Below are 20,477 nucleotides of genomic sequence, written 5' to 3' on the forward strand. Positions count from 1 at the left end.
CCAGCCAGCTGTTTCACACTTTCTCCAACCCGCTCCCAGGTCAACGGAGCCTGGTTCCCCCCACCCAGGAGGCCAGATTCCAGCCCAGCTATGCATGCACACCTGGACCTGGCTCCCAGTCTCGATCTCTCACCTCCAGCCTCTGTGTCACTAATACTGCTCTAGGGTCTAAGGAAAATACCTGCATTCACAGGCAGAGGTCACACACATCCACATGAAACACAAGTCCCCAACAGTGTTCCCCACACAGCCACCCGAATCCTGGGACACACACAAACACACACACCACACGCCACATTTTACTTGGACTCTGACTTGACAGCAGAGACATGCCATGGTGCACATCTAGGACACAGTCACCCTTCCAGGCACTCGCAACAAGTGACACTCACACAAGCACAAATGCACACACACAGTGACCTGTACACATGGGGGAGAAACTCAGCCTGTGGAGACCTCCCGTCCTCGGACAGAAGAGGTCGAGGAAAAGGCGAGCAGTCAGTGGAGTGGGGAGCATCTTCCTCAAGAAACAGGGGCATTTAAGAGGCCCCCAAAGTGAACTGAAATCCCCCATGTCAGCAGAAGGAGCAGGCTTAGGGGAGGGAGGCAGGCCTGGGTCAGACCAGGTGCCCCCGTCCATTAATGTAGATGCCATTGCCCGTGGGCTTGGCCCGCAGGGTCCCATTCTCCTGAACAAAATGGTTCATGGCCTGTTTGATGCCTTCATCCCGATCTTCCTCCTCCTCTGCCCGCCCATGGCCTGGAGACAGCAGTTCAGTCTGTGTTTCAATCTCTCTCACCGTGGTCAGCGTGGAATAACTACGGCCCTCTGGCTCTTCACTCTGGAGACCAAGGGAAGAGAGCAAGTCAGGAGCCAAGACAAGGGGGCAACCAGACACAAAGCTGGGCATGTGTGGGGCAGGGTGGGGTCAGAGGTCAGGCAGAAGCAGGCGGTTGGGTTGTCTCCGAGGCAATAGGGCTCAGAGGTCAGGGGCCAGGAACCAGTGGTAGGCATTGGGGAGGGGAGACAGGAGCACAGAGCATAGCAGAGATGTGGGCTGGGCAGCGGGCTGGGCAGTGAAAGCCAGAGCTGAAGTGAGAGGGACTGGTGAGGGGCTGCTGACACGCAACATCTGGGACCAGGAGAGGGGCCTGAGGAGAGTGGTAGGGACACCGGTGGGGCCGGGGGCCTCACCATCACAGAGCAGCTACTGTTGTCCTTGAGACTATCAGGGTGGCCCTCGGCTCTCAGCCCTACACTCTCCTCCGGCTGCAGGGCCCGGACATGGAGGAGGGGTTAGAACACAGCTCAGCCTTTCTACCTCTGTCCTCCACCAGCCTCCTCCCTAATCATCTGTCCCCAAACCCAAGAGGTCTGCTCTCTCCTCGACACCAACCACCTCATTCCCCTCCTCTACCACCCAATCCCTCCCTGGAATCTGTGTTGATAGTGGTTTCCCAGAGCAGCCCCTAAGCCAGTGCTGAACGGGGCCTTCCAGAGGAACCCCATCAAACCCAAAGCAGCTCTACTCCCCAACTCTACCTCCAGCCCAGTCCCAGCTATGGATTAGCAGTCAGATCTGGAAGAGGCCAGACCTGGTGTTCCTGGTCTCCAGAGGAGCCCAGATACAACAAACCTTGGTGGGGCCACACTCCATTCATGTACCCACTCTGGGCACTCACCTGGCTCCTAGGGTCCGTGTGATGGGAATGCAGCCTTCGGATGGAGTTCTCCCTGGTTAGAGTCAGCTCCTCCTCACTGGGAGAGACACAACTTTGTCAGGAACTAAGGGTAGTGGTAGCCTCCTAAAGTAAGCCCAACCTGGCCCAGCCTATGTGAGACCACGCTGGAAGCTCAGCTATCACTGCAAGGGTGAGTGTATGCCCACAGGGGGCGATATGGCTGGCAGTATTTGCCAACAGCCTGTGTACGTGTGAGGGGCCTGAACAGCATGTACATGCCCATGTGGACCGAGTGTGTACTTGGTGAACTTGTGTATGTACATCTGATCCTCAGGCAGAAGGTTCCCTCAGTTAGCTGTGATCTAGGCCCAAGGTCCTTCTCATCTCCAGAAAGACCCTGCCCACCTCTCTGGGTTAATAACCTTCCCAGATATCAGGACATCCAGGCTCCAATCTCTCCTTGGTCCTGGCCCACCTTCTGTTTGCCTTTTCTTGGTTCCCAGCTTCCTCTACCTTCCCAGGGGCAGCCAGTACTCACTACTTCTGGGTCATCTGCTGGGCCTTGCGCCGATGGTATCGGGACATGAGCACCACCACCACCACCAGAAGGCAGAACAGGAGTGCGGCAATCACGCCCACTGCCACCACCGAGGCAGATACCAGGTCCACCTGCTTCACATTGGCATCCTGAGGGTCTGCTGGGGACAGGCCACTGTCTGAGGTTGATGCCTAGATCCCTCACCCACCCCAGGTCCCACATCCTTACACACATTGTCCTCCCAAAACACATCCCAAACCATTCTCTTGCCTGATCCCTGCAAAATACATACTGTCCAACACCCTGCAGTTGAATACTTTCCCAACTCACTCTCTCTGTCCTGCTTCCTGTTGCCCCCACCAGACCTTGGGCACGGGTCTACTCCCAGTGCTTACCAAGAACATCCACAGTGACCTGAGAATCCCTCGAGGAAAGCTCATTGCTGACATGGCAAACGTAGATGCCACTGTGCTCAGGGGTCAGCCGAGGAAAGCCCAGAGTGGCCCCTTCCACTCGGACACCACTGGGCAGAGGCCCATCCAGCCTGGAGGACACGGAAGCTGATGGGTGCCAGCTGGGGCGGGCTGAGGCTGCCACCACCTAACGTGCCTGGGCAGCTCTTCACCTCCCTCCCCCATGACGTCACCTAGAGCCGCTGGCTGTTCCCACGGTGCCCCTCCCTCCCTTAGGCAGGTCTAGGCAGAGGCCCCTTCTCTCTGCCGCCCAGTCTGACCCGGGCACCCCCCACACACACTCAGGGAAGATCCACATGTGTGCCATCCCATATGTGCCCACAGGCATCACGTCATCCAACACTGGGTACCAGTACAGAGTTGCAGTACGGCATTCACATGTTATAAAGTCCACACAGTAGGACCTCTACTCCTATGTAGGCTCAGATATACATAGAAAATGTGACCACATGCTCCAAGACCTGTGATGTTGCATGGCAGAGCACATGAATAAAGCCTCAAACCCAAGGCCACATGCATAGCTTACATGCTCCCATGTGAGAACATGCCTGTCATGGGTTCACACACATGTGCACTTGACCCTTCCCTGGATTCTCTGGATCCTGGAAAAATGCCAAGAACTCCTTAAGGGAACTGCGTGGATGCAGCAGTAGTGCTTCTGAGGTGCTGGCCATGTGATAGTGATTATATGGGTGTTGGTTTTACAACAATTACAGTCAGCTGCACATTTTTGCTGATGTACTTATGTAAATAACATATTAATATTAAAATTCTGTGTCATATTTCACAATTTAAAAGTTAGAAAAAAAGCCAACGACTCTGGCACTCTGATTTCTTTAGCTTATTTCCAGCCAACGACCATGTATCATAAATTCCTGGGACAAGCCAATAATAAGGATCTGGTGACTCCATGCATATTCTTGCGTTCATCTAAACATGTGCCCCAACTTATTTGAGGTTCAGAATATATTGTCCCAGTCCCATAATGAGTACATACTGGTCCTAAGAAGGAAGGGCTGTAGTCTCAAGCTAGGCCTGATGAGGGCTCTCACCGTGTCCAGTTGTATGAGGGAGGGGGTTGCCCTTCACTGAGGCACTTAAGTGTAGCTCCTTCTCTGCCAACATGCCATATACTTTGGTCTTCAAGGCCCCTCACAGTGGCCTCAGTAAGGACTGGAATGGGAAGTGGGAGGAGAAAGAGTGGAAATGATACCTTTGATCATGCCGCTCCCCAAAGAGTCCCCACCCCATGTTCCACCCTACCTGGAATAGTCTCCCCCTGCCCTTCTCCATCCTACTCATTAGCTGCCAAAGCCTAGCCTGGCCCCATCTCACTGACAGCTTCCTGGCCACACTCTTCCCTCCCCTCTCTAAACCCAAAGAGTCCACATTGGTTTACTTGTGCAGTAAGTCTATAAGTCCTTAGAGTAGCAATTATATTACTCTTTTTCTGAATCCTCCATAGTGCCAAGCATAGTGCTAGTCACAGGTGCTCAATAAATATTCCCTGACTCATATTGATTCGTTAATTTCTTTAACAAACATTTGTTGAGAGCCTACTTTGTGCCAAGTGCTGAGTTAGTATGAGTAGAAAACAGTCCTGTCCTCCCAGGGGCTCTAAGTCTAATGCTGGGAAAACTACCTTTACTGAGCACATTGTATGTGCTAAGCAGTGTGTAAGATGCTTTACATTCATGGTTACTAATTCTCATCAGAACCCTGTAAAGTTGGTGTAATTCTACTCATTTTGCTGATGAAGAGAATGAAGCCTAACAAGATTAAGTAACAGCTAGTAAATAGTACAGCTATGGCTTATCCCAAATCTATCTGTCTTTAAACCTTAAACTAAGGAGCAGTGGTGGCACAATGGTTAAGCACTCAGCTACTAACTGAAAGGTTGAAAGTCTGAACCCACCAATGGCTCCTCAGGAGAAAAGACCTGGTGATCTGCTCCTGTAAAGATTACAGGCTTGGAAACTCTATGGGACAGTTGTACTGTCCTATAAAGTCACTGTAAGTCGGAATTGACTCAACACACAACAATCAACCTTAAACTGTGTATTTTACAACATGCTTTCAATTCTATTTTTGTACTAATTCTCTCAACAACCATGGGAAGCAGAACAATCTCCTTTGTAAAGATGAGGACACTGAAGCTCACAGAGGTCTAAGCAGTTTGCCAAAGTTATCTGGCATTGGACTCCAGGTGTCCAATCTTTGGACTAGTAGTCTCTCAACCACACAATATGGTCTCTAGGATCCAGGCTGGCCAGGCTGGTGCGACTCATGGTGTCTCACCAATCCTCTCAGAGCCCATGGGAGTCCCGACCCAAGCATCCCAGTACTCACAGGCCACTTGGAGAATGTGAGTGATCCTTTGGTCCTGGAGCAGGCCAGGGTGGGACACCACACAGGTAAGTGGTTGCCCATTCATGCTGCGGCTGGGCACCAGGTGGAACTCTGAAGTGACAGCAGCGGAACGGGAGTGCGTGAAGGAGCGGCTAGAGGCTGTGCCCTTGACCTCTGTGTCCCAGGTCACACTGGGGGCCGGGCTGCCCTCAGCTGTGCAGGAGGCTGCCAGGGTCAGGCCCTGGCCCTCTTCTAGTGCTGGACCAGGATTCAGGGAGGGCAGGGGAGGCACTGTGGGTGGAGGGAGGCCAGGTTAGGAGTCTGAACAACCCCTGTCAGGAGACTCAGCCCCCTCTCATCTCAGTCTTACACAGGCACAAACTTTCAGGCTCTTTTGTCTTCTGTAACTTCAACACCAAAGACGCTAGCTGAGTGGCATAACTTCAGGTGACTTTTACTATTGTCTCTGTACCTTTCCCCATTGTTTGAATTTTTTTACAGCCAGCATGGGTCATTTTTTAACAAAAATAATGAAGTAATTAAAAAAACTAACCAAATAACATCTATATAATAATAATAGCTGCCACTTATTAAGCACTTATTATGTGCCAAGCATTATGTTATCCACTTTATAAACATTAGTTCATTTAATCTTGTGAACAAACCAGTGCAGTAGGCATTATTATTTCTATTTTACAGGTGAAGAAACTGAAGCTCAAGGAGAGTAAATTACTTATCTTAGGCCATCAGCTATTAGGTGACAAAACCTAGATCCACATTTAAGTTTTTCTACTCCAAGGGTAGTTTTACTAACTTTCATGTAAATAGAGGGAAAACATAAAGTCTTGTATTGTTTGTCTTCACAGCATCAACAGCCCAAGCCCAGAATGGGAAAGGTTTAACTTGACCATAAATCAAGGGCATCAGTTGACCCTGAGTCCCACAAGTGAAAGTGGTGGTTTAGAAGGCTATTTATTGTGTACTGAATTGTATACACAAAAATGGTTGAAATGGCAAATGTTTTGTTATATGTATTTTACCACAAAACAAAACAAATTAAAAAAAAAAAAAAAAAACACGATTGTGATCTCAGACCACATTCAGCCAAGATTAGATCAAGGAAGGTGTTAGCCTCACTGGTCCGTGTGCAAGCCACACCATAGCTGACCTGTATGTCCATATCTGGGCTCAACATTTGAAAAGATTGGAGTCCAGGATGGCAAAGGAGGCTTCGAATCAGTGTCTTTGGTGGAACTGACGCAGGAACCAGTAAATTTAGCTCGGAGAAGAGCAGATTTGGGTGGCACAAGGCAAGGGTCCTCAGTTCTTTGTGCAGAAGAGAGAATAAGCCTGTGCCATATTGCTTCAGAGGCAAAAGTAATAGAGGGAGATTTCTGTTCCACGGAAGGAAGAACTTCCTCATCAATGGATTCTTTCCACAGAGGCCCTGGCTGTCCCAAGGCTGACCAAGCTATTTCAAACTGTTGGAGTCAGTCGGAGAGATTTTCTGGATGGGTGGGAGGATGAGCTGGATGACTCAAACCCTGTAGCCCGCTCATTCTTACAGTATCCTACTTCTTACTCCTGTTCTGCTTTGACCCGTCCATCTTTGCAGTTCCCCTATCTGCTTCCCCCTGTTTCTTGTTTATCCTTACCAAGACTCCGAATATCGGGTCCTGGTGCCTCCGTGCGCGCACACGCACACGCACCGGACGCTCCCCACCGCCCCGGACCTTCCCCAGCCCACCGCACTTACCCAGTACGCGGAGCCGCAGCCGCGCTTGGAAGCTGCCGGCTGGGAAGGTGCTGACGCGGCACTCATACTCGCCCTCATCGGCTTGCACAGCGTTGCGCAGGAGCACGGAGCCGTCAAGGGGGTCCCGTGGGGGCTGTGGCTGCTCAACGCGACCCTCGTAGGCTGGGCTCACGTGGAGCCCGTATTTGGAATTCAGTAGCGCCAGCTCCTGGGCGCCCTCCGCCGTGTCCACCCGAGCCCAAGCCACCTGCCCCACCTGCTCGTCAGGGTCCCCTCGGTAGAAACAGGGCAGCTTTGCATCCTGGCCCAGCACCACAGTCACTAGATCCGAAGTCTCCAATTCGCCTGCCGAGCACCATCCTGCAGGGGGCAGACACGGGTTGCCAGGATTAGGTGCGCTGCCAGAGCCAGGGAAACACTTATTCATAAAGATAATGACAGCAAGGGCAGCTGGAACTCCCGGAGCATTTTGTGCTTACGAAGCACTTTCAGTCCATTACCTCATTAGAGCCACAAAACATTCCCAAGAGGTAGGTGTTATTATCATGGCCATTTAACAGATGAGGAAACTGAGGCCCAGAGAGAGGAAGTGACTTGCCTAAGGCCATGCTGACAATTTATGGAAGAGCCACATCCCTCTCCTAGCCCAAGATTGTATCCTGAGCAATTGTAAGGTGAGTGGCTATAACAGGACAGAGAGACCCAGCCAGCCTCTGCACTCAGGGAGCTCACCCTCCTCTCAGGGAAATGAATTTTACATGCACAGAAACAGGGAATCCCCAGGACAAACACTTCCACAGAAGCCTCAACCTACCAGGGAAGATAAAAGTGAACGTTTCCAGCAAAGGTCAAGAAGAGCTGGTGTTTGGGATAGAGCAGTAGGGTGGGAAGGGCCCCTCAGTAGAACCTTCAGAAGCTTCTTTGCATGGTTTGAAGATGAGAGACCTGGATTCCCAGAGAGAAGGAGTCACTCAGTGGGAGGAACGTCGTGGACCAAGGCTTTGAGGCAGAAATGAGCAAGTCACTGAAGACAGAAAGGGCCCAGGTCAGAGGCCTAGAGAGATGAGGTCAGGCAGACACAGAGACAGGGGAGCCAGAATCAGAGCACCAGGGATGGGGACCAGAGGCACAGGGTGAACGTCTTGCACACGGACTGGGTACATGGAGCTAAGTAGGATGAAGTACTTAGGGCTTTTAGAGTCAGAGACATACATCATGTAGACCTCATCGCCAAATGAGAAAACATTTGCTGCCTTCAAGGAACCTGAGGTCTGTTCAGGAGGAGGAAACACATGGAGACAGATGTGGAAACCTGTGATGATGGTTTCTGATCCAGTTCTCAGTGATGTGCTGCCTGTCAGTTGTGGGATGGGGCAGTCACTGTGGGCCCAAGTCATCTGGGAGGGCCTTAGGCAGGAATTAGGTAGCATTAGGAAGAGGCTAGCATGAGTAAACACCAAGGATGTGGAGAGGCTGGCTGGCTCAGGAAGCATCAAAGAGAAGTCTTAAGGCAGGGTGTGTGTATTGACCAGATGTGGAAAATATGATTGGGGTAGGGTGAGGCCAAATCATTGAGGACCTTCTATACCAGACAAAGGAATTAAGATTCCATAAAGGGGAAGCAGAATCCCTGGGTGGTGCAAATGATAATGAGCTCAGCTGCCAAACAAACTGTTGCCAGTTGGAGTCTACCCAAAAGTGCCTTGGAAGAAAGGCCTGGTGATCTACTTCTGAAAAATCAGCCATTAAAAACCCTATGGAGCAGCTGTACTTTGATACACGTAAGGTCGTCAGGAGTTAGAACTGATTAAACAGCAACTGGTTTGGTTCCTTGGTTTAAAGAGGGAATGCAGAGTTACTGAAGGTTTCTTAGCCAGGGAGTAGCATAAGAAAGTAGTGATGTATAGTTTGACTGAAGACCAGGAGGCTGCAGCTGCAACCCTGGAATAGTGCTGCTGGGGTGTGAGGAAGGGGCAGCTCCTGGGGAAAATTTGATTTGGTGAGTGACTAGAAAGAGAGATAAGGGGAAGAAAGGCTCAAGGCCAGCTCCTAGGTTCCTAGAATGAGTAATTTTGAGGGAGGTAGGGCCCGGGTAACCTCATAGTTAGCATGAAACAAATTTGGAGCCACGGAATAAAACATGTAAAATATAGTTATGGGGGCTGAGGGCAGAATAGAAGGGCACTCTAGGGCGGCAAGAGCTCCCGTGTCTTGGAATTTTTGTACGAGCAGTTCCCGACAGTTGGAGCCCTGTTGGGAGTCCCTGCTCCTGCCCAGCACCTCACACACCTTGCTGCTCCTCATCTTTATCACGCTGTACCCCTGACTGGAATGCCCTCCTCCCTCTGTCTGGCAGATCCTACTCATTGTTGTCTGGAGAGCTCCTATTCATCCTGTAAGACTCCATTTAGGCATCACTTCCTCCTGAAAATCTTCCCTGCCCCTCCACCTCAGGCACCATTAGGGGCCCTTCCTCTGTGCTCTGCCCGATCCCAGCACTTACCCCAGGGTCTGTAATTGCTATTTTCTTCCTTCCTCACCAGACTGAGCTCCTTAGGAGTAGAAACTGGGTCTCACATCACTGCATTTATGGCACATAATTGGTATTCAATTAACGTCTATTAATTGATTGATTGGGTGAATGAATGAGAAACAGGTGGAAGAAGGAAAGGGGAGAATGAAGAGGAATGTGGAGGAATGAGTAGTCCTTGCTTGGGCTGGGCAGGGAGGGGATTGCATGGCAATCTTGGGGTGGAGGCAGGTTAGGCCAGCTAGCTGGGATCACTGCCAGAGAGAGCACCCCTGGACTGGACAGAGAAAGAAAGAACAGGGCATGGAGACAGCAGGCATGGAGGGAGAATATATTGCCACACTCAGGTGGATCAGAGGGTTCTAGTGAGGCAGAACATGGACCAGAAAGGGGGTCCTGTGGCCCTGCTGGCAGGGGTGGAGTGGGGCAGAATGCTGTTGGCAGCTGGGAGGGCCGGGCTGAGACGGGACAGACCTGCAGGGCCAGATACCAGGGCCCTGACCTGCCTAAGCTGATGTTGGTCCCACCCAGCCTAGCCTGGGAGTCCAGCTAACCACCACACTCCTCCCAGGCACCTCCACCCGAACTGCAGTGGGCAGGGCTGCCAAGGAAGGTCAGGGGTGGGGGTGGGATGGGGACTTCTAGCTTATCCTCTGCTTCCAGCACTGGTGTCTGTGCTGGTCACAGGGATCTCAGGCCCGGCCCCACTGGGACACTGAAACCCTTCTAAAGACTATTCCTGGGACAGGGTCGGACAGCATATTTCTCATTCCCATCCTCACACTCACCAACCACCAGCCCTTTCCACCACTGATCAACCACATTTGCCCAAAAAAGTAACTTCTTGGCATTGGGTACCGAGCATATGCCTGAATTCCAGTCCTCCATGTCCCTACCTGTAAGTCCAAGACCCTCATCCCCAAGGAATAAGCCCAAGTTTTGCAGGATGAGGAACCCAGTAAAATAGGAAAGTCCTCTCTTGATCTCTCCCATAGCCCCTCCATTGTCCTAAAACCACTATTTATTTAGTACCTGAGGCTATGGCAGAACCCTCCTCTAGTTGTCACACACACACACACACACAAGCACATGCACATGCACACATACACAGCCTGCAAGAGAAGAAAATGTGGACCCTACAATCCCTGTCTAGGCTAAACTGACCTAAGAGCCCAGACTCCCAGGCCAGGGCTGTCTCCTCCTTCTCTCCCCCACCCAGTGCCAGCCCGGCGTCAGCATGATGATGTCACCAGCCTGAAGGAGACACATTGCCTGCCTGGTGAGGTCACCCTGCGGGCATGTGGTAGCCAGGTCAGGTTGAGCCCACGGACCCTTCCGCTGCAAGTTGTTTGCTGAGGCTGGTGGACTCTGGCTAACTGGGTGCTCCTCCCTCTGACCCTCCCCACCCCATTTCCTGGGAGCACCAGGACGCTGGTCAGGAGCCTTGGTGACTCAGAAGCTGCCGCGCATGACAGCAGGCCTAGCCACAGCCACCACCACCTTGCGCAAGGGAGAGAACAGGCCCAACTGGCCAGACGGGATCCCTGGCCTCGGCCTCCCCCACCTCCACCCCCGGCCAGGCCCCCTCAGGCCTCCTTCGGGCCCTGCCCTCTTTGTACCCCACCCGCTCCCAGACAGGCCCTCCACCAGACCAGACGGGCCTTCCATTGGGCTGCTCCCCACCCTGTGTCCAGAGCCAAACTTTCCTTTCTGTGAGGCCTGCACTCTGATCTCAGAAGAGGATACTGAGGCTGGCAGCTGCAAATACTCAGCCATGGAACAGCATCTTTGAGGGAGGGGGCTTTCTTCGTAAGGACCTTTTCCCCGTCAGCATCTCCCTGCTAGTACATGTAGGGGTACACATAGGGATCCTAGCAGCAGGTCTGTGAGAAGGAGGAAGGGCGTAAGTTTGAGTCTTTTGTGTCTAGAGGGGCTTGTTTGGGTGAGGGCTGGCCAGTCTAAATGCTGGTTCACATGCATGTGAAGCTGTCTCCTTGTGTGAACTTGGGGGTGTTCTGCACATGCATGTGTGTGTGACCTATCTTCAGGAGAGTACCTGTGCTTATCTGTGTCCAGAAAGATGTGCTGTGTAATGATGTCTATGCAAACATGGGCACACACACCATTCCATGTGCAACTCATACCGTCTGTATGCATGGTGGACATTCCTGTCTCATGGAACTCTGCACACATAGTAAATATTTTGAGGTCGATTTCTTGGTTTCTCTTGGCTTCCACATGTCTGTCTCTTGGCTGCCCTTGGTCAGTGGTGTGTGGCTCTGTGCCTTTGTTTCTGCAACCCACCTGGAGGGCCGCCCAGCATCCCTCCCCACTTCATCTCAAGACTTAAGGGCAGATTCAGATTCACCTTGATCTCAGGCTCCAGGTGGAGGTACCCAGAGATGAGGTCACTGTCCCTCCAGGTGATGGGAAATTGCCATCAAGGGCTCCTCAACAGAACAAAACAAAAGCTCTCTCTACCCTTGCTCATCAGGTTCCCATCTTTGTCCCCCCCACCAGCCACTCCTCTGGGCCCCCCAGCACTCTGGCCCCCCAAGGAGGCCTCTCTCTGAGAATCCCTGTCAGAGCCTCCACTGCTGCCACCACCAGAAAAACCAGCTCTGGCTCCAGGCCTGGGGTAAGGGTTGTCTGATGGGAGTTTGGTGGGGAGGGGGGATTCTGCCTGGGGCTAGGGGAGGTATTGGAGCTGTCTAAGGTCTTATTCTTCTTTATTAACTCTTCCCTCCCCTCACTCAGGTAGCAACAGCCTCCGCAAGAGAAAGAAGGGGTACACTGTGAGTTTGAGGTACAAGAAGACTTGGGAGGGGAGCACTGTAGCCCCCATCCAGGATAGGTGACAGAAACAGCTCAGCAAGCTCTTTTCCTTCCACGCTGCCCCCCCATAACCTTGGCCTGGAGGTGCTAAGGAACCTTGAAAACCAGGAGTTTCTCCCTCTGCCTTCATCCACCTTCCTTACTTACCCCCATTGTCCTAAGCCCCCCAGCTTAGTGAGAGCTTCCCAACCTGGGCAAAGCGCCTGCTTGCAGATTATTGCCTGGGGAGGGGGGCCACACCAATCACAAAGGTAGAGGAGAACAATGGGGGAGCACAGGCCTTGAGGCAGCCCCGGCTCTGGCCCAGACACAGCTCCCAGCACAGATAAGTCCCCTAAACCACCCCCTGGAGCCAGAGTCTGAGCCAGGCTGAGTCACCACAACAGCCACACCGTGGGTGGGAGAACCAGAATTCTCCCACCCTCCTGAGATATTAGCCCCCCAATCCTGCCAGTACCCCCCACTGTGGCCAGCTCTGCCACACCCCAAATCACAGCCTCAGCCCCAGCTCTCAGGACACAGCCAGGTTGGGGGAAGGGAGCTCAGGGGACTATGGCAACAGCTTCTGAGGCCTGAGGCTTCCTGTGCTAGTGAGAGTGATCCCCACTGCCCCCTCCACAGACCTCCTCCAGGGCTTGGTGGTTGACACCCCAGTTCTGAACTTCACCTTTTCATTTTAGATTCTATTCCCAAGTCCAGAGCCTAGACCCCTTTACTCCCTTCTCTCCTGACTCAGCTCCCTACCACACCTTACCCATTCTCTCTGCCTTGACATTGTCGAGAAGAGCCTGGGCATTCTCTCCTCAATTGGCTTGTTCCCCAGGTGTCCGACCCCCATATACTGTCCCTGGAGGATCTGAATCCTGAGGCTGTGGTCTAGAAGATGGGCCTTGGATTCTGCTGTGAGACCCTTGCCGCTATCTCTGTGCTTGGGGTCCCTTTTCCCCAGCCCCCTGAAGTCCTAGGGTGGGCCCCATGGTCACGGGGCCACAGGGCTTCCCTGGGATTCTCCCAGTCCTCTCCATGTTGGGCGGGGAAGCTAGTCTCCCTTTCTGGCTTCCCTGGGTTTGGGTAAGTCCTATAGGAAAGGGCCTGGCCCCCTCCTGAACAGGAGGAGAAGAGCAGGGATAAGGCCCCTCCCTTTCTAGGAAATGAACTTCAGTCAGAAAGCTGATCCTAACCCTCAGAAGGCAGACCTCAGAGAATTCAGGGAAGCCCTTGTCCTCTGATGAGCCAGGGGACTGAAGGAGTGTCCTTCAATTGATTTGGGCCTTGCAGCCCCAGGGCAGGAGATGGGGGAGGGAAAAGGGAGGGGACCTCACCCAAAAACTCATCCCATTAAGGAGAGACAAAGAGCTGTGGTGTTGAGGCGCCTCCCAAGCCTGGGCTCCTCTCCCTGTCAGGGGTGGGGCAGGGCCCTGGGGCTCAGAGCTCCTAATAGCCCAGGAGTTGGGTTGGGGGTGGGGGTATTCAAAGTAGAGCCAGGAAGAAAGCTCCCCTTGGTCTCCACTGAGGGATGGTGCCAGGACCCTTTCCTCCTTCTATCTCCACAGCCAGGCTAACTGCCCCTTCAGCATCCCAGCACCCCACTTCATCCAGGAACCAGACAGTCACAGAGCCATAGAATTTCAAAACTCGAAAGCACATAGAGATATCTGATTTTCTAAAGTCCAGTTTCCTAGTTGCTCAAGGTTACCTAGCAAATTAGTAGCAGAAATGGGGCCAGAACCCAGAACTCCTGACTTCCCAGTCCAAGACTTTCCCAGAGGCTTCCTGGGGGCTACTGAGGAGATCCACACATACATAGAAGCCAGACACTGGGGGGTGGGTGTGTCACAGTACAAGCGAGACCATCTGGTGCTCTGACTACAAACCCGGGGGTCTAAGCCTCACTCTCAGACCAGACCTCCAGCTCTGTGAGGGTTAGAGCACCAGGCTTCCTCCCTGCCCACAGCTCCTCAGTCAGGGATTGGATGAGGTCAGGGGCAATTTCTGAACTAGAAAGGGTCTCTTCTCCCCTTCCCTTAGAAGGAATAGTTTTGTATGCAGAAAAGGTAGATAGAGGCTGTCTTATTCACAATTGCATTGCCAGCATCTAGTACCCTGGCCACACCCAGTGTGCACTCAAATGTGCTATTCTTTAATGAACTAGGGGTCAGGAGACCAATACACTATCCCTGACTCTGTTCTAATACTGAGTAATCTCTCGCAGGTGTCATTTTCCTGTCTGTTTCCCTCAGTTTTCCCATCTGTCAGATGAGGGAGTTGGAGCAGTCAGTGATCTCTTTGATCCCTTCCAAGTCCTGAGACACTGTGGCTCCATTCTTTAGGTGTGGGTAGATCCCAAAGGAAGGTTACTACTGGGATCCCTGGCCCCAGCACCCAGGCCCCACCCTCTTGGGCTAAGTAAGTGAGAAAAAAGGGTTATCTGGAACATGGAAATTAAGGCTTTGGGATGGAGAGGTGGAGGAGTTTGGAGCTCAATATCCTGTGATTACAGGCTGGATCAATGGCCCCTGTACTATAAGATCAGAGTGAAAACAATCACCACACACCTAGGCCAAGCTCTCCTCCTGACAGCTTCAGCTGTGGATTGGAGTGAGAGGGGTAGGGGGCGACTGCTAGGCCTTGCTAGACAACTGATGTGTCCTTGCTACTGATCCCGGAGCTGGGAATCCAACTGTCCAATCCAGACAGTAAGTACCCTGTCTTCCCAAGCAGAAAGATTTTTCACTTATTCCATGGAATCCCATTGTGGTCTCATTGAGCACACCCTCATACATGAGCACATACTCTTCCCTACTCTCAACATAGTAAATTCCTATGATCTATATTTGCTATGTATCCATTAGGAGCCCTGGTGGCTGAGTAGTTAAAGCACTTGGCTGCTATCTGATAGGTCAGCAGTTCAAACCCACCAGCTGTTCTGCAGGAGAAAGATGAGGTGGTCTACTTCTGTAAAGATTTACAGCCTTAGAAACCCTACAGAGCAGTTCTACTCTGTCCTATAGTGTTGCTATGAGTCAGAATTGATGGCAGTGAGTTGTTTGGGGTTGGGTTTTTTTTTTTTTTTTTCCTTTTTTGTATATATACATTAGACAGGTATGGTTACCTAGACAGGGTGTCTAGTTGATAAAATAGGAAGTCAGAGAAGAACAAAAGGGAAGCACACTCTGTCTAGACAATACCCTGGCCAAGACCCCTTCTCACCTAAGTAACCTCCTCATTACCACCACCCTAATAGTATGCCAAGGGAAAGGGAGGGGCCAGAGTAAGAGGAGCCCCACTCCTGTACAGTCCCCAAACAGGTGCCCCAGTCCTGGTGTTCCAGAACATCAAGGAGAAGGGAGAAGGGGATAGAAATGCCTGTCCACTGTCTGGGCATCTAGCTTCCTACACCCTGATGACTGCCGAAGCCAGCTCAGCCCTGAGTCAGCCCCAGCTCCAGTCAGCAACTCAGGAGCCCAGGGGCTGGCTGAAGGAGCCTCCAGGAAGCCCGGGGTGCATGAGGTCCTCCCCAGTTCCACCTTCCTGCCCACCTGTGGTGGGCTACCATATCAATTCCCCCAGAGGTGGTCAGGGCTAAGCAAGGCTTTGGCAGAGGTAGAGACCCCCAGACACTGTGGCTGGTCTGGGGGCCGGGGAAGGGGCATGAAGGAAAAGAGCTACATTGGCTCTTCTGGGGGCAGTACTGGCAAGTGAGGGTGGGAGAGAAAGATCAGTTCCCCAGCCCAGCGTCAAAGGAAAAAAATGGGTGTGTGTGTGTGTATGTGTTGGGTGTGCGTGCGTGTGTGTGTGCGTGCGCCAGGTTAGGCTCAAAAACAAGGTTCCTGATGGTTCAGGCAAATCCTACCTGTATATGATGCCAGGAGCAGCAGCAGCAGCCAGGTCTCAGGCCCCCACATCTCGGCTCCCAGGGACAGGGGCATTGGTTGTCAGGCAGACCTGCCAAGAGTCTCTGAAGTTCCACCGAGTTCTCCCTGGGAGCCGGCTCTAGAGTTGGAGAGGGCACAGACCCAGCAGGCAGGACACCACGAAGCCCAGGTACTGACCCACCTGCCTATCCTACTAGGGTCTCCACTAGGGGGCCCAGCCCCGTTTTACCCACCCAGACACAGCTACCCCCAAGAAGCCGTGATCGGGAGCTCCGAGCTCCCCCAGAGCTACTTCCCACGCCGTGGCCAACAACGACGGCAGAAACCTGGGAACCTGCTCAGCAGGTCAGAACAGGTGCGTCTCCGGGGGCTGGGCCTGGCACAGAGACTCAGCAGCCACCGCCCCCATGGCCTGGGCTGGCTAATGGGCGCCAGAGAGGGAGGGAGGGAGGGAAGGACCTTGGGGGGGGTGGGATCCCATCTTCAACTCAGGGTTTACCTGAAAATGAGTAGAAGGGGCTGACAAGGGAGAGGCAAGGCCTGGGGAGAGGCCCAGGGTGGCTCAAAGAGGGAGGCACCAGGCCAGGATGAACAGGGCAAGGCCCTTGTGGGCGGAAAGGAAGCCAAGCATCCCACACCCCAGCCAGCTTTGCTGCCTTCCGGGGGCCTTGTCACATTCCCCAGTCTCCGAGAGGGTCTCAGCCGTGGAGCCGCAGAATCAAGGAAGGCCAGAACTGAGGAGGGTCCTGGGAGTACTGACCATCCCTTACCCTTCAAATGAGAAAGCAGATGCCCAGAGAGGAGAAGGGGCTTGCCTGAGAACACACAACTAGGAGTATCATGGTTTGCTCAGATACTTCTGTCCATGACACAGGGAGCCAGTTCAAAGATCTCTGAAAAGGAGTTTAAGTAATCTCACCACCACCACCACCACCCCAATCCCACTCCCATATAGGAGAAGCCCAGGAATTACTCCTACAAGGAATTCCTGGCTTCTTCACAGGGCCTTCTGTCAGCCATCCCTATCTCTCAGCTTCAATATCTTGTTACCTGGCCAGAAGTCCCAAAATACATCAGCACAACTTTAGTGGAAAAGGGAAATGGTTCCTTTTCATAATGTCCATGGCCATTTTATCCCAGACTCTGGACAGGGACCACATGTCTGGATTTTGCAAGGACAGTCTAGATTTCAAATACCCTGCCCCTGTACTCCTGTAAGTATACTAGTATATATTAGGTCACATGTTTCCATTTTGGATACATAAACTGCCACCCACAAGTTATACAAAATATTACCAGCCTGGCTGGGATAGTCAGAGTGAGGGGGTGGGATAGTCAGAGGGAGCGGGCAGACTCTGAACCCCCTGATAAATTTGTGAAGGGAAGGGGCAAGACAGCTCTAACAGACTGGGGCTAGAAACTAAATATAGAGACAGACATTGGTGAAGAAAAAAAAAATAATGTCTGTCTGGAGAGCGGCAGGAATAAGAATCAGAAATAGTAAGGGAAGGTCATGCCATCTGGGATATTTTCCACCACCACCACAATTCCAGTTGTAGAAATCATATTTATCTTTCAAGGTTGACCTTAAATGCCACCTCTTCCATGAAGCCTTCTTAGCTCCTCCCACCCAAATTAATCTTTCTCTCCTCTGTTCTCCCTCAGTCTTTGCTAGCCCCTTTATTATAGCTTGTGTACTGGTAATTTGTGCAATCTTATCTCCTTAACTAAATTGTAAGCTTCAATTCAAGAAACATTGATTGCACCCTGCTGTGTGCCAGGGATTCAGTAAATGTGTTTAATTGAGGGGCAGGATAACAGCTATAGGCTGTGAACCCTTTGAAAGTAGGCTCATCTCATTCATCCATATCCCAGCACTAAATGGGAACAGGGGAGCCCTGGTAGTGTAGTGCCTGAGGCACTTGACTGCTAACCAGAAGGCTGGTGGTTCAAACCCACCAGCCACTCCTCAGAAGGAAGGTTGGGCAATCTACTTCTATAGTGATACTGCCTTGGAAACCCAAGCAGGGGTCCTTATGAATTGGGTCCGACTCCACGGCACATAACAAGAACAACAAATGGGAACAGAATACCTTTTTATTGAAGGCATGAATTTATGAATGAATGTCTGCATGGAAAATATGGTGAAGGGAAGGTCAGGGAAGCAAAGACCCTGACTGACCCTGAATTACTATCCTGCATTTGGGCTGTGACCCTGACTTTAACCCTGCTCTGGACTATGACCCTAGATCTGGCTCTAGACCCTAACTGTCAGCAACGACCATGGTAGTGACTTCTTCGTTGGGGGCTATTTCAACCAGGTGAGGAGGTAGCACCAAGGGCCAGGCTGAGTGCCCAAACTCCCCAGTTTCTCTCCACCTCCACCTCGGTGAGCCCTTTCCCCTCTTCTGGACTCAGGTCCCATCTGTGCCAGGGAAGGAGCCCCACCCCAATGCTGCTTTGAGATCCACTGTGGCAGGGGTGGAGTAGGGCCAGGGGGAATGGGAGGGGGGAGCATCCTGTGTTATAATTATAATTATTACACCTTGGATCCTATCGCATGGTTTCAGAGGAGCTCCTTTCCTTCCCACGGATTGACCCCTCCCGGCGAATTAGAACCAAGGGACCATAGGAGAAACTGAGGCATTGCGGTGGGGAAGCATTTAGATCACAAGGTGGGTATCCAGTTCCTGTATCTCCTTCAGCCTTTCCATTCTCATTTCCCCACCTCCCAGCAGTACTGCTAGTCAGTTTGGCTCTGAGCCCTTGGCTGGGGGCCCTTAGTCATGCACCCTCAACTCTAGCCATGCAGAACACTGAAGGGAGGCAGGACTTTCCAGAGGAAGTCTTAAGGCCAGGATGTAACCAATATTTTTTCATGAGTATATTCAGGTGATAGTAAACAGCAGAGGCAGCCTTCAAGTGGGACTAAGGGCACCATTGGCCCAAGAAGGAGCACTAGAGCCACGCAGCCACCCCAGACCTTTGCTAGAGGTAGGGATCTTTCTCTCATCTAACAGATATCTATGTCCAAGTCCCTCTGCCCCCTTGTTCCCCTAATCTTGTATCTCTCACAGCTTTTGGAGAATATGCCTTCATGCTGTCCTCCCCTCAGTGGGATGAAGCCTAGGGAAGGCCTGCTCCAAGGCTGGGGCTGGGAGGACATATTGGTAGGGGAAGACTTTCAAGGCCAATGCCTGGTATCTCAGATTCTGTTCTTTCTTCCTCACTGATTCCCCATTCCCTTCATGACTCACTATCTACCCATTTCCCACCCACATTCTGGGCCCTAAGAATGGGAACAATCCAAGGCAAGGTGGCATCTTCAGCATGTGTTTTTGTCTGAGTGGTATCACAACTACATGCCTGCACGCATGCATGCGTTCATTCAGCAGACATTTAATGAGCACCACTTTGTGCTGGGTTCTAGGGAGAGAACCATACCAAGCATGGTCCCTGACCTCAATCAAGAGAAACAGACACAGAAACAACTATAATACACTGTACCTCACCATCATGGGCTCCCTATGTGTCTCTGTATGTGTGCATACCATGCACATGTGTGAGGCTATCTGTGTGCATAACTATGGCTATTCATTATCTGCATGTGTCCAAGCATCCGCTTATAGCCTCGGCTCTGTCCCCATGGCAGACTGCACATCTCACCCAAACCGGTTGGAGTGGGTTGTGCTGAAATTTTTGTTTGTGTCAATGGTACTTGGAGGTGAGTCAGGGAAGGACAAGGATGGGTGGGGTGGTGTAGGGGAGAAAAAGAGTGAGAGTGAGGGTCAGATTGAGTGAGTGGGGGAGTGAGGGAGTGGGTAAGGTAGGAAGAGCTCGGGGGTGGGGTGTCAGGAGGATGGGTCAGGGGTAGGAGTAGATGAGAAAGCACTCTTGTGAGTAATATCCTGTTTGTCTGCAGTAAGGTCCCAGGTCAGGGAAGAGTCAAAGGCTAGAGGGAAGACCCTTGGGCTTTAGGAGAATGGAGGGTAGGTAATAAATCCAAGTGGAACTAGCTGAAAGCATGGGTATGGATACAGTGTCTGCATAGTTTGTCTCTCTGTGTGGTATCAAGCTATTCCTGATCTGCTTACTGCCTTGATTTCTGCACAGTTTGTACAAAAAAGTGTTGAGGTGCTGATTGACATTCTAGTGGGAGATTACTGACATGGGATTTGATTCTAACCTCAGAACTGAGGCCATTTCAGGTAGAAACTTCAAGGTCACTCCTCCAGCTCCTCACTCTGATGCCCCCTACCCATGAAAGGATGGGGAGGAACCTCCATAAAGAAAACAGGGGCTCCAGAAGTTTCTCCTCCATTGAAAGACACATTTGCTTCCTCCAGCTGGACTATTTTTTGTTTTTTTTAAAAATATTTATTTATTTATTTATTTTTCAATTTTATTTTGATTTGGGTGAAGATTTACAGAGTAAATT

General features: G+C 51.7%; 1 protein-coding gene across 1 annotated transcript; it reads right to left on the reverse strand.

Annotated features, from left to right (window-relative positions):
* Positions 1-617: 617 nt before the first annotated feature.
* On the reverse strand, positions 618-16,093 carry NECTIN4 (nectin cell adhesion molecule 4). The gene is made up of 9 exons (XM_042781902.1): positions 16,018-16,093; positions 6,800-7,159; positions 5,044-5,334; positions 3,747-3,867; positions 2,617-2,765; positions 2,222-2,381; positions 1,684-1,759; positions 1,196-1,270; positions 618-842 (listed from the first exon to the last, which is right to left on the reverse strand). Exons 1-9 carry the CDS (start codon positions 16,091-16,093, stop codon positions 618-620), a joined length of 1,533 nt encoding a protein of 510 aa, XP_042637836.1.
* Between the last annotated feature and the right edge of the window lie 4,384 nt (positions 16,094-20,477).

The sequence above is a fragment of the Orycteropus afer genome, unplaced genomic scaffold, assembly GCF_000298275.1.
Source record: "Orycteropus afer afer isolate SDZICR_OR568_19922 unplaced genomic scaffold, OryAfe1.0 scaffold00193, whole genome shotgun sequence".
NCBI lineage: Eukaryota > Metazoa > Chordata > Mammalia > Tubulidentata > Orycteropodidae > Orycteropus > Orycteropus afer.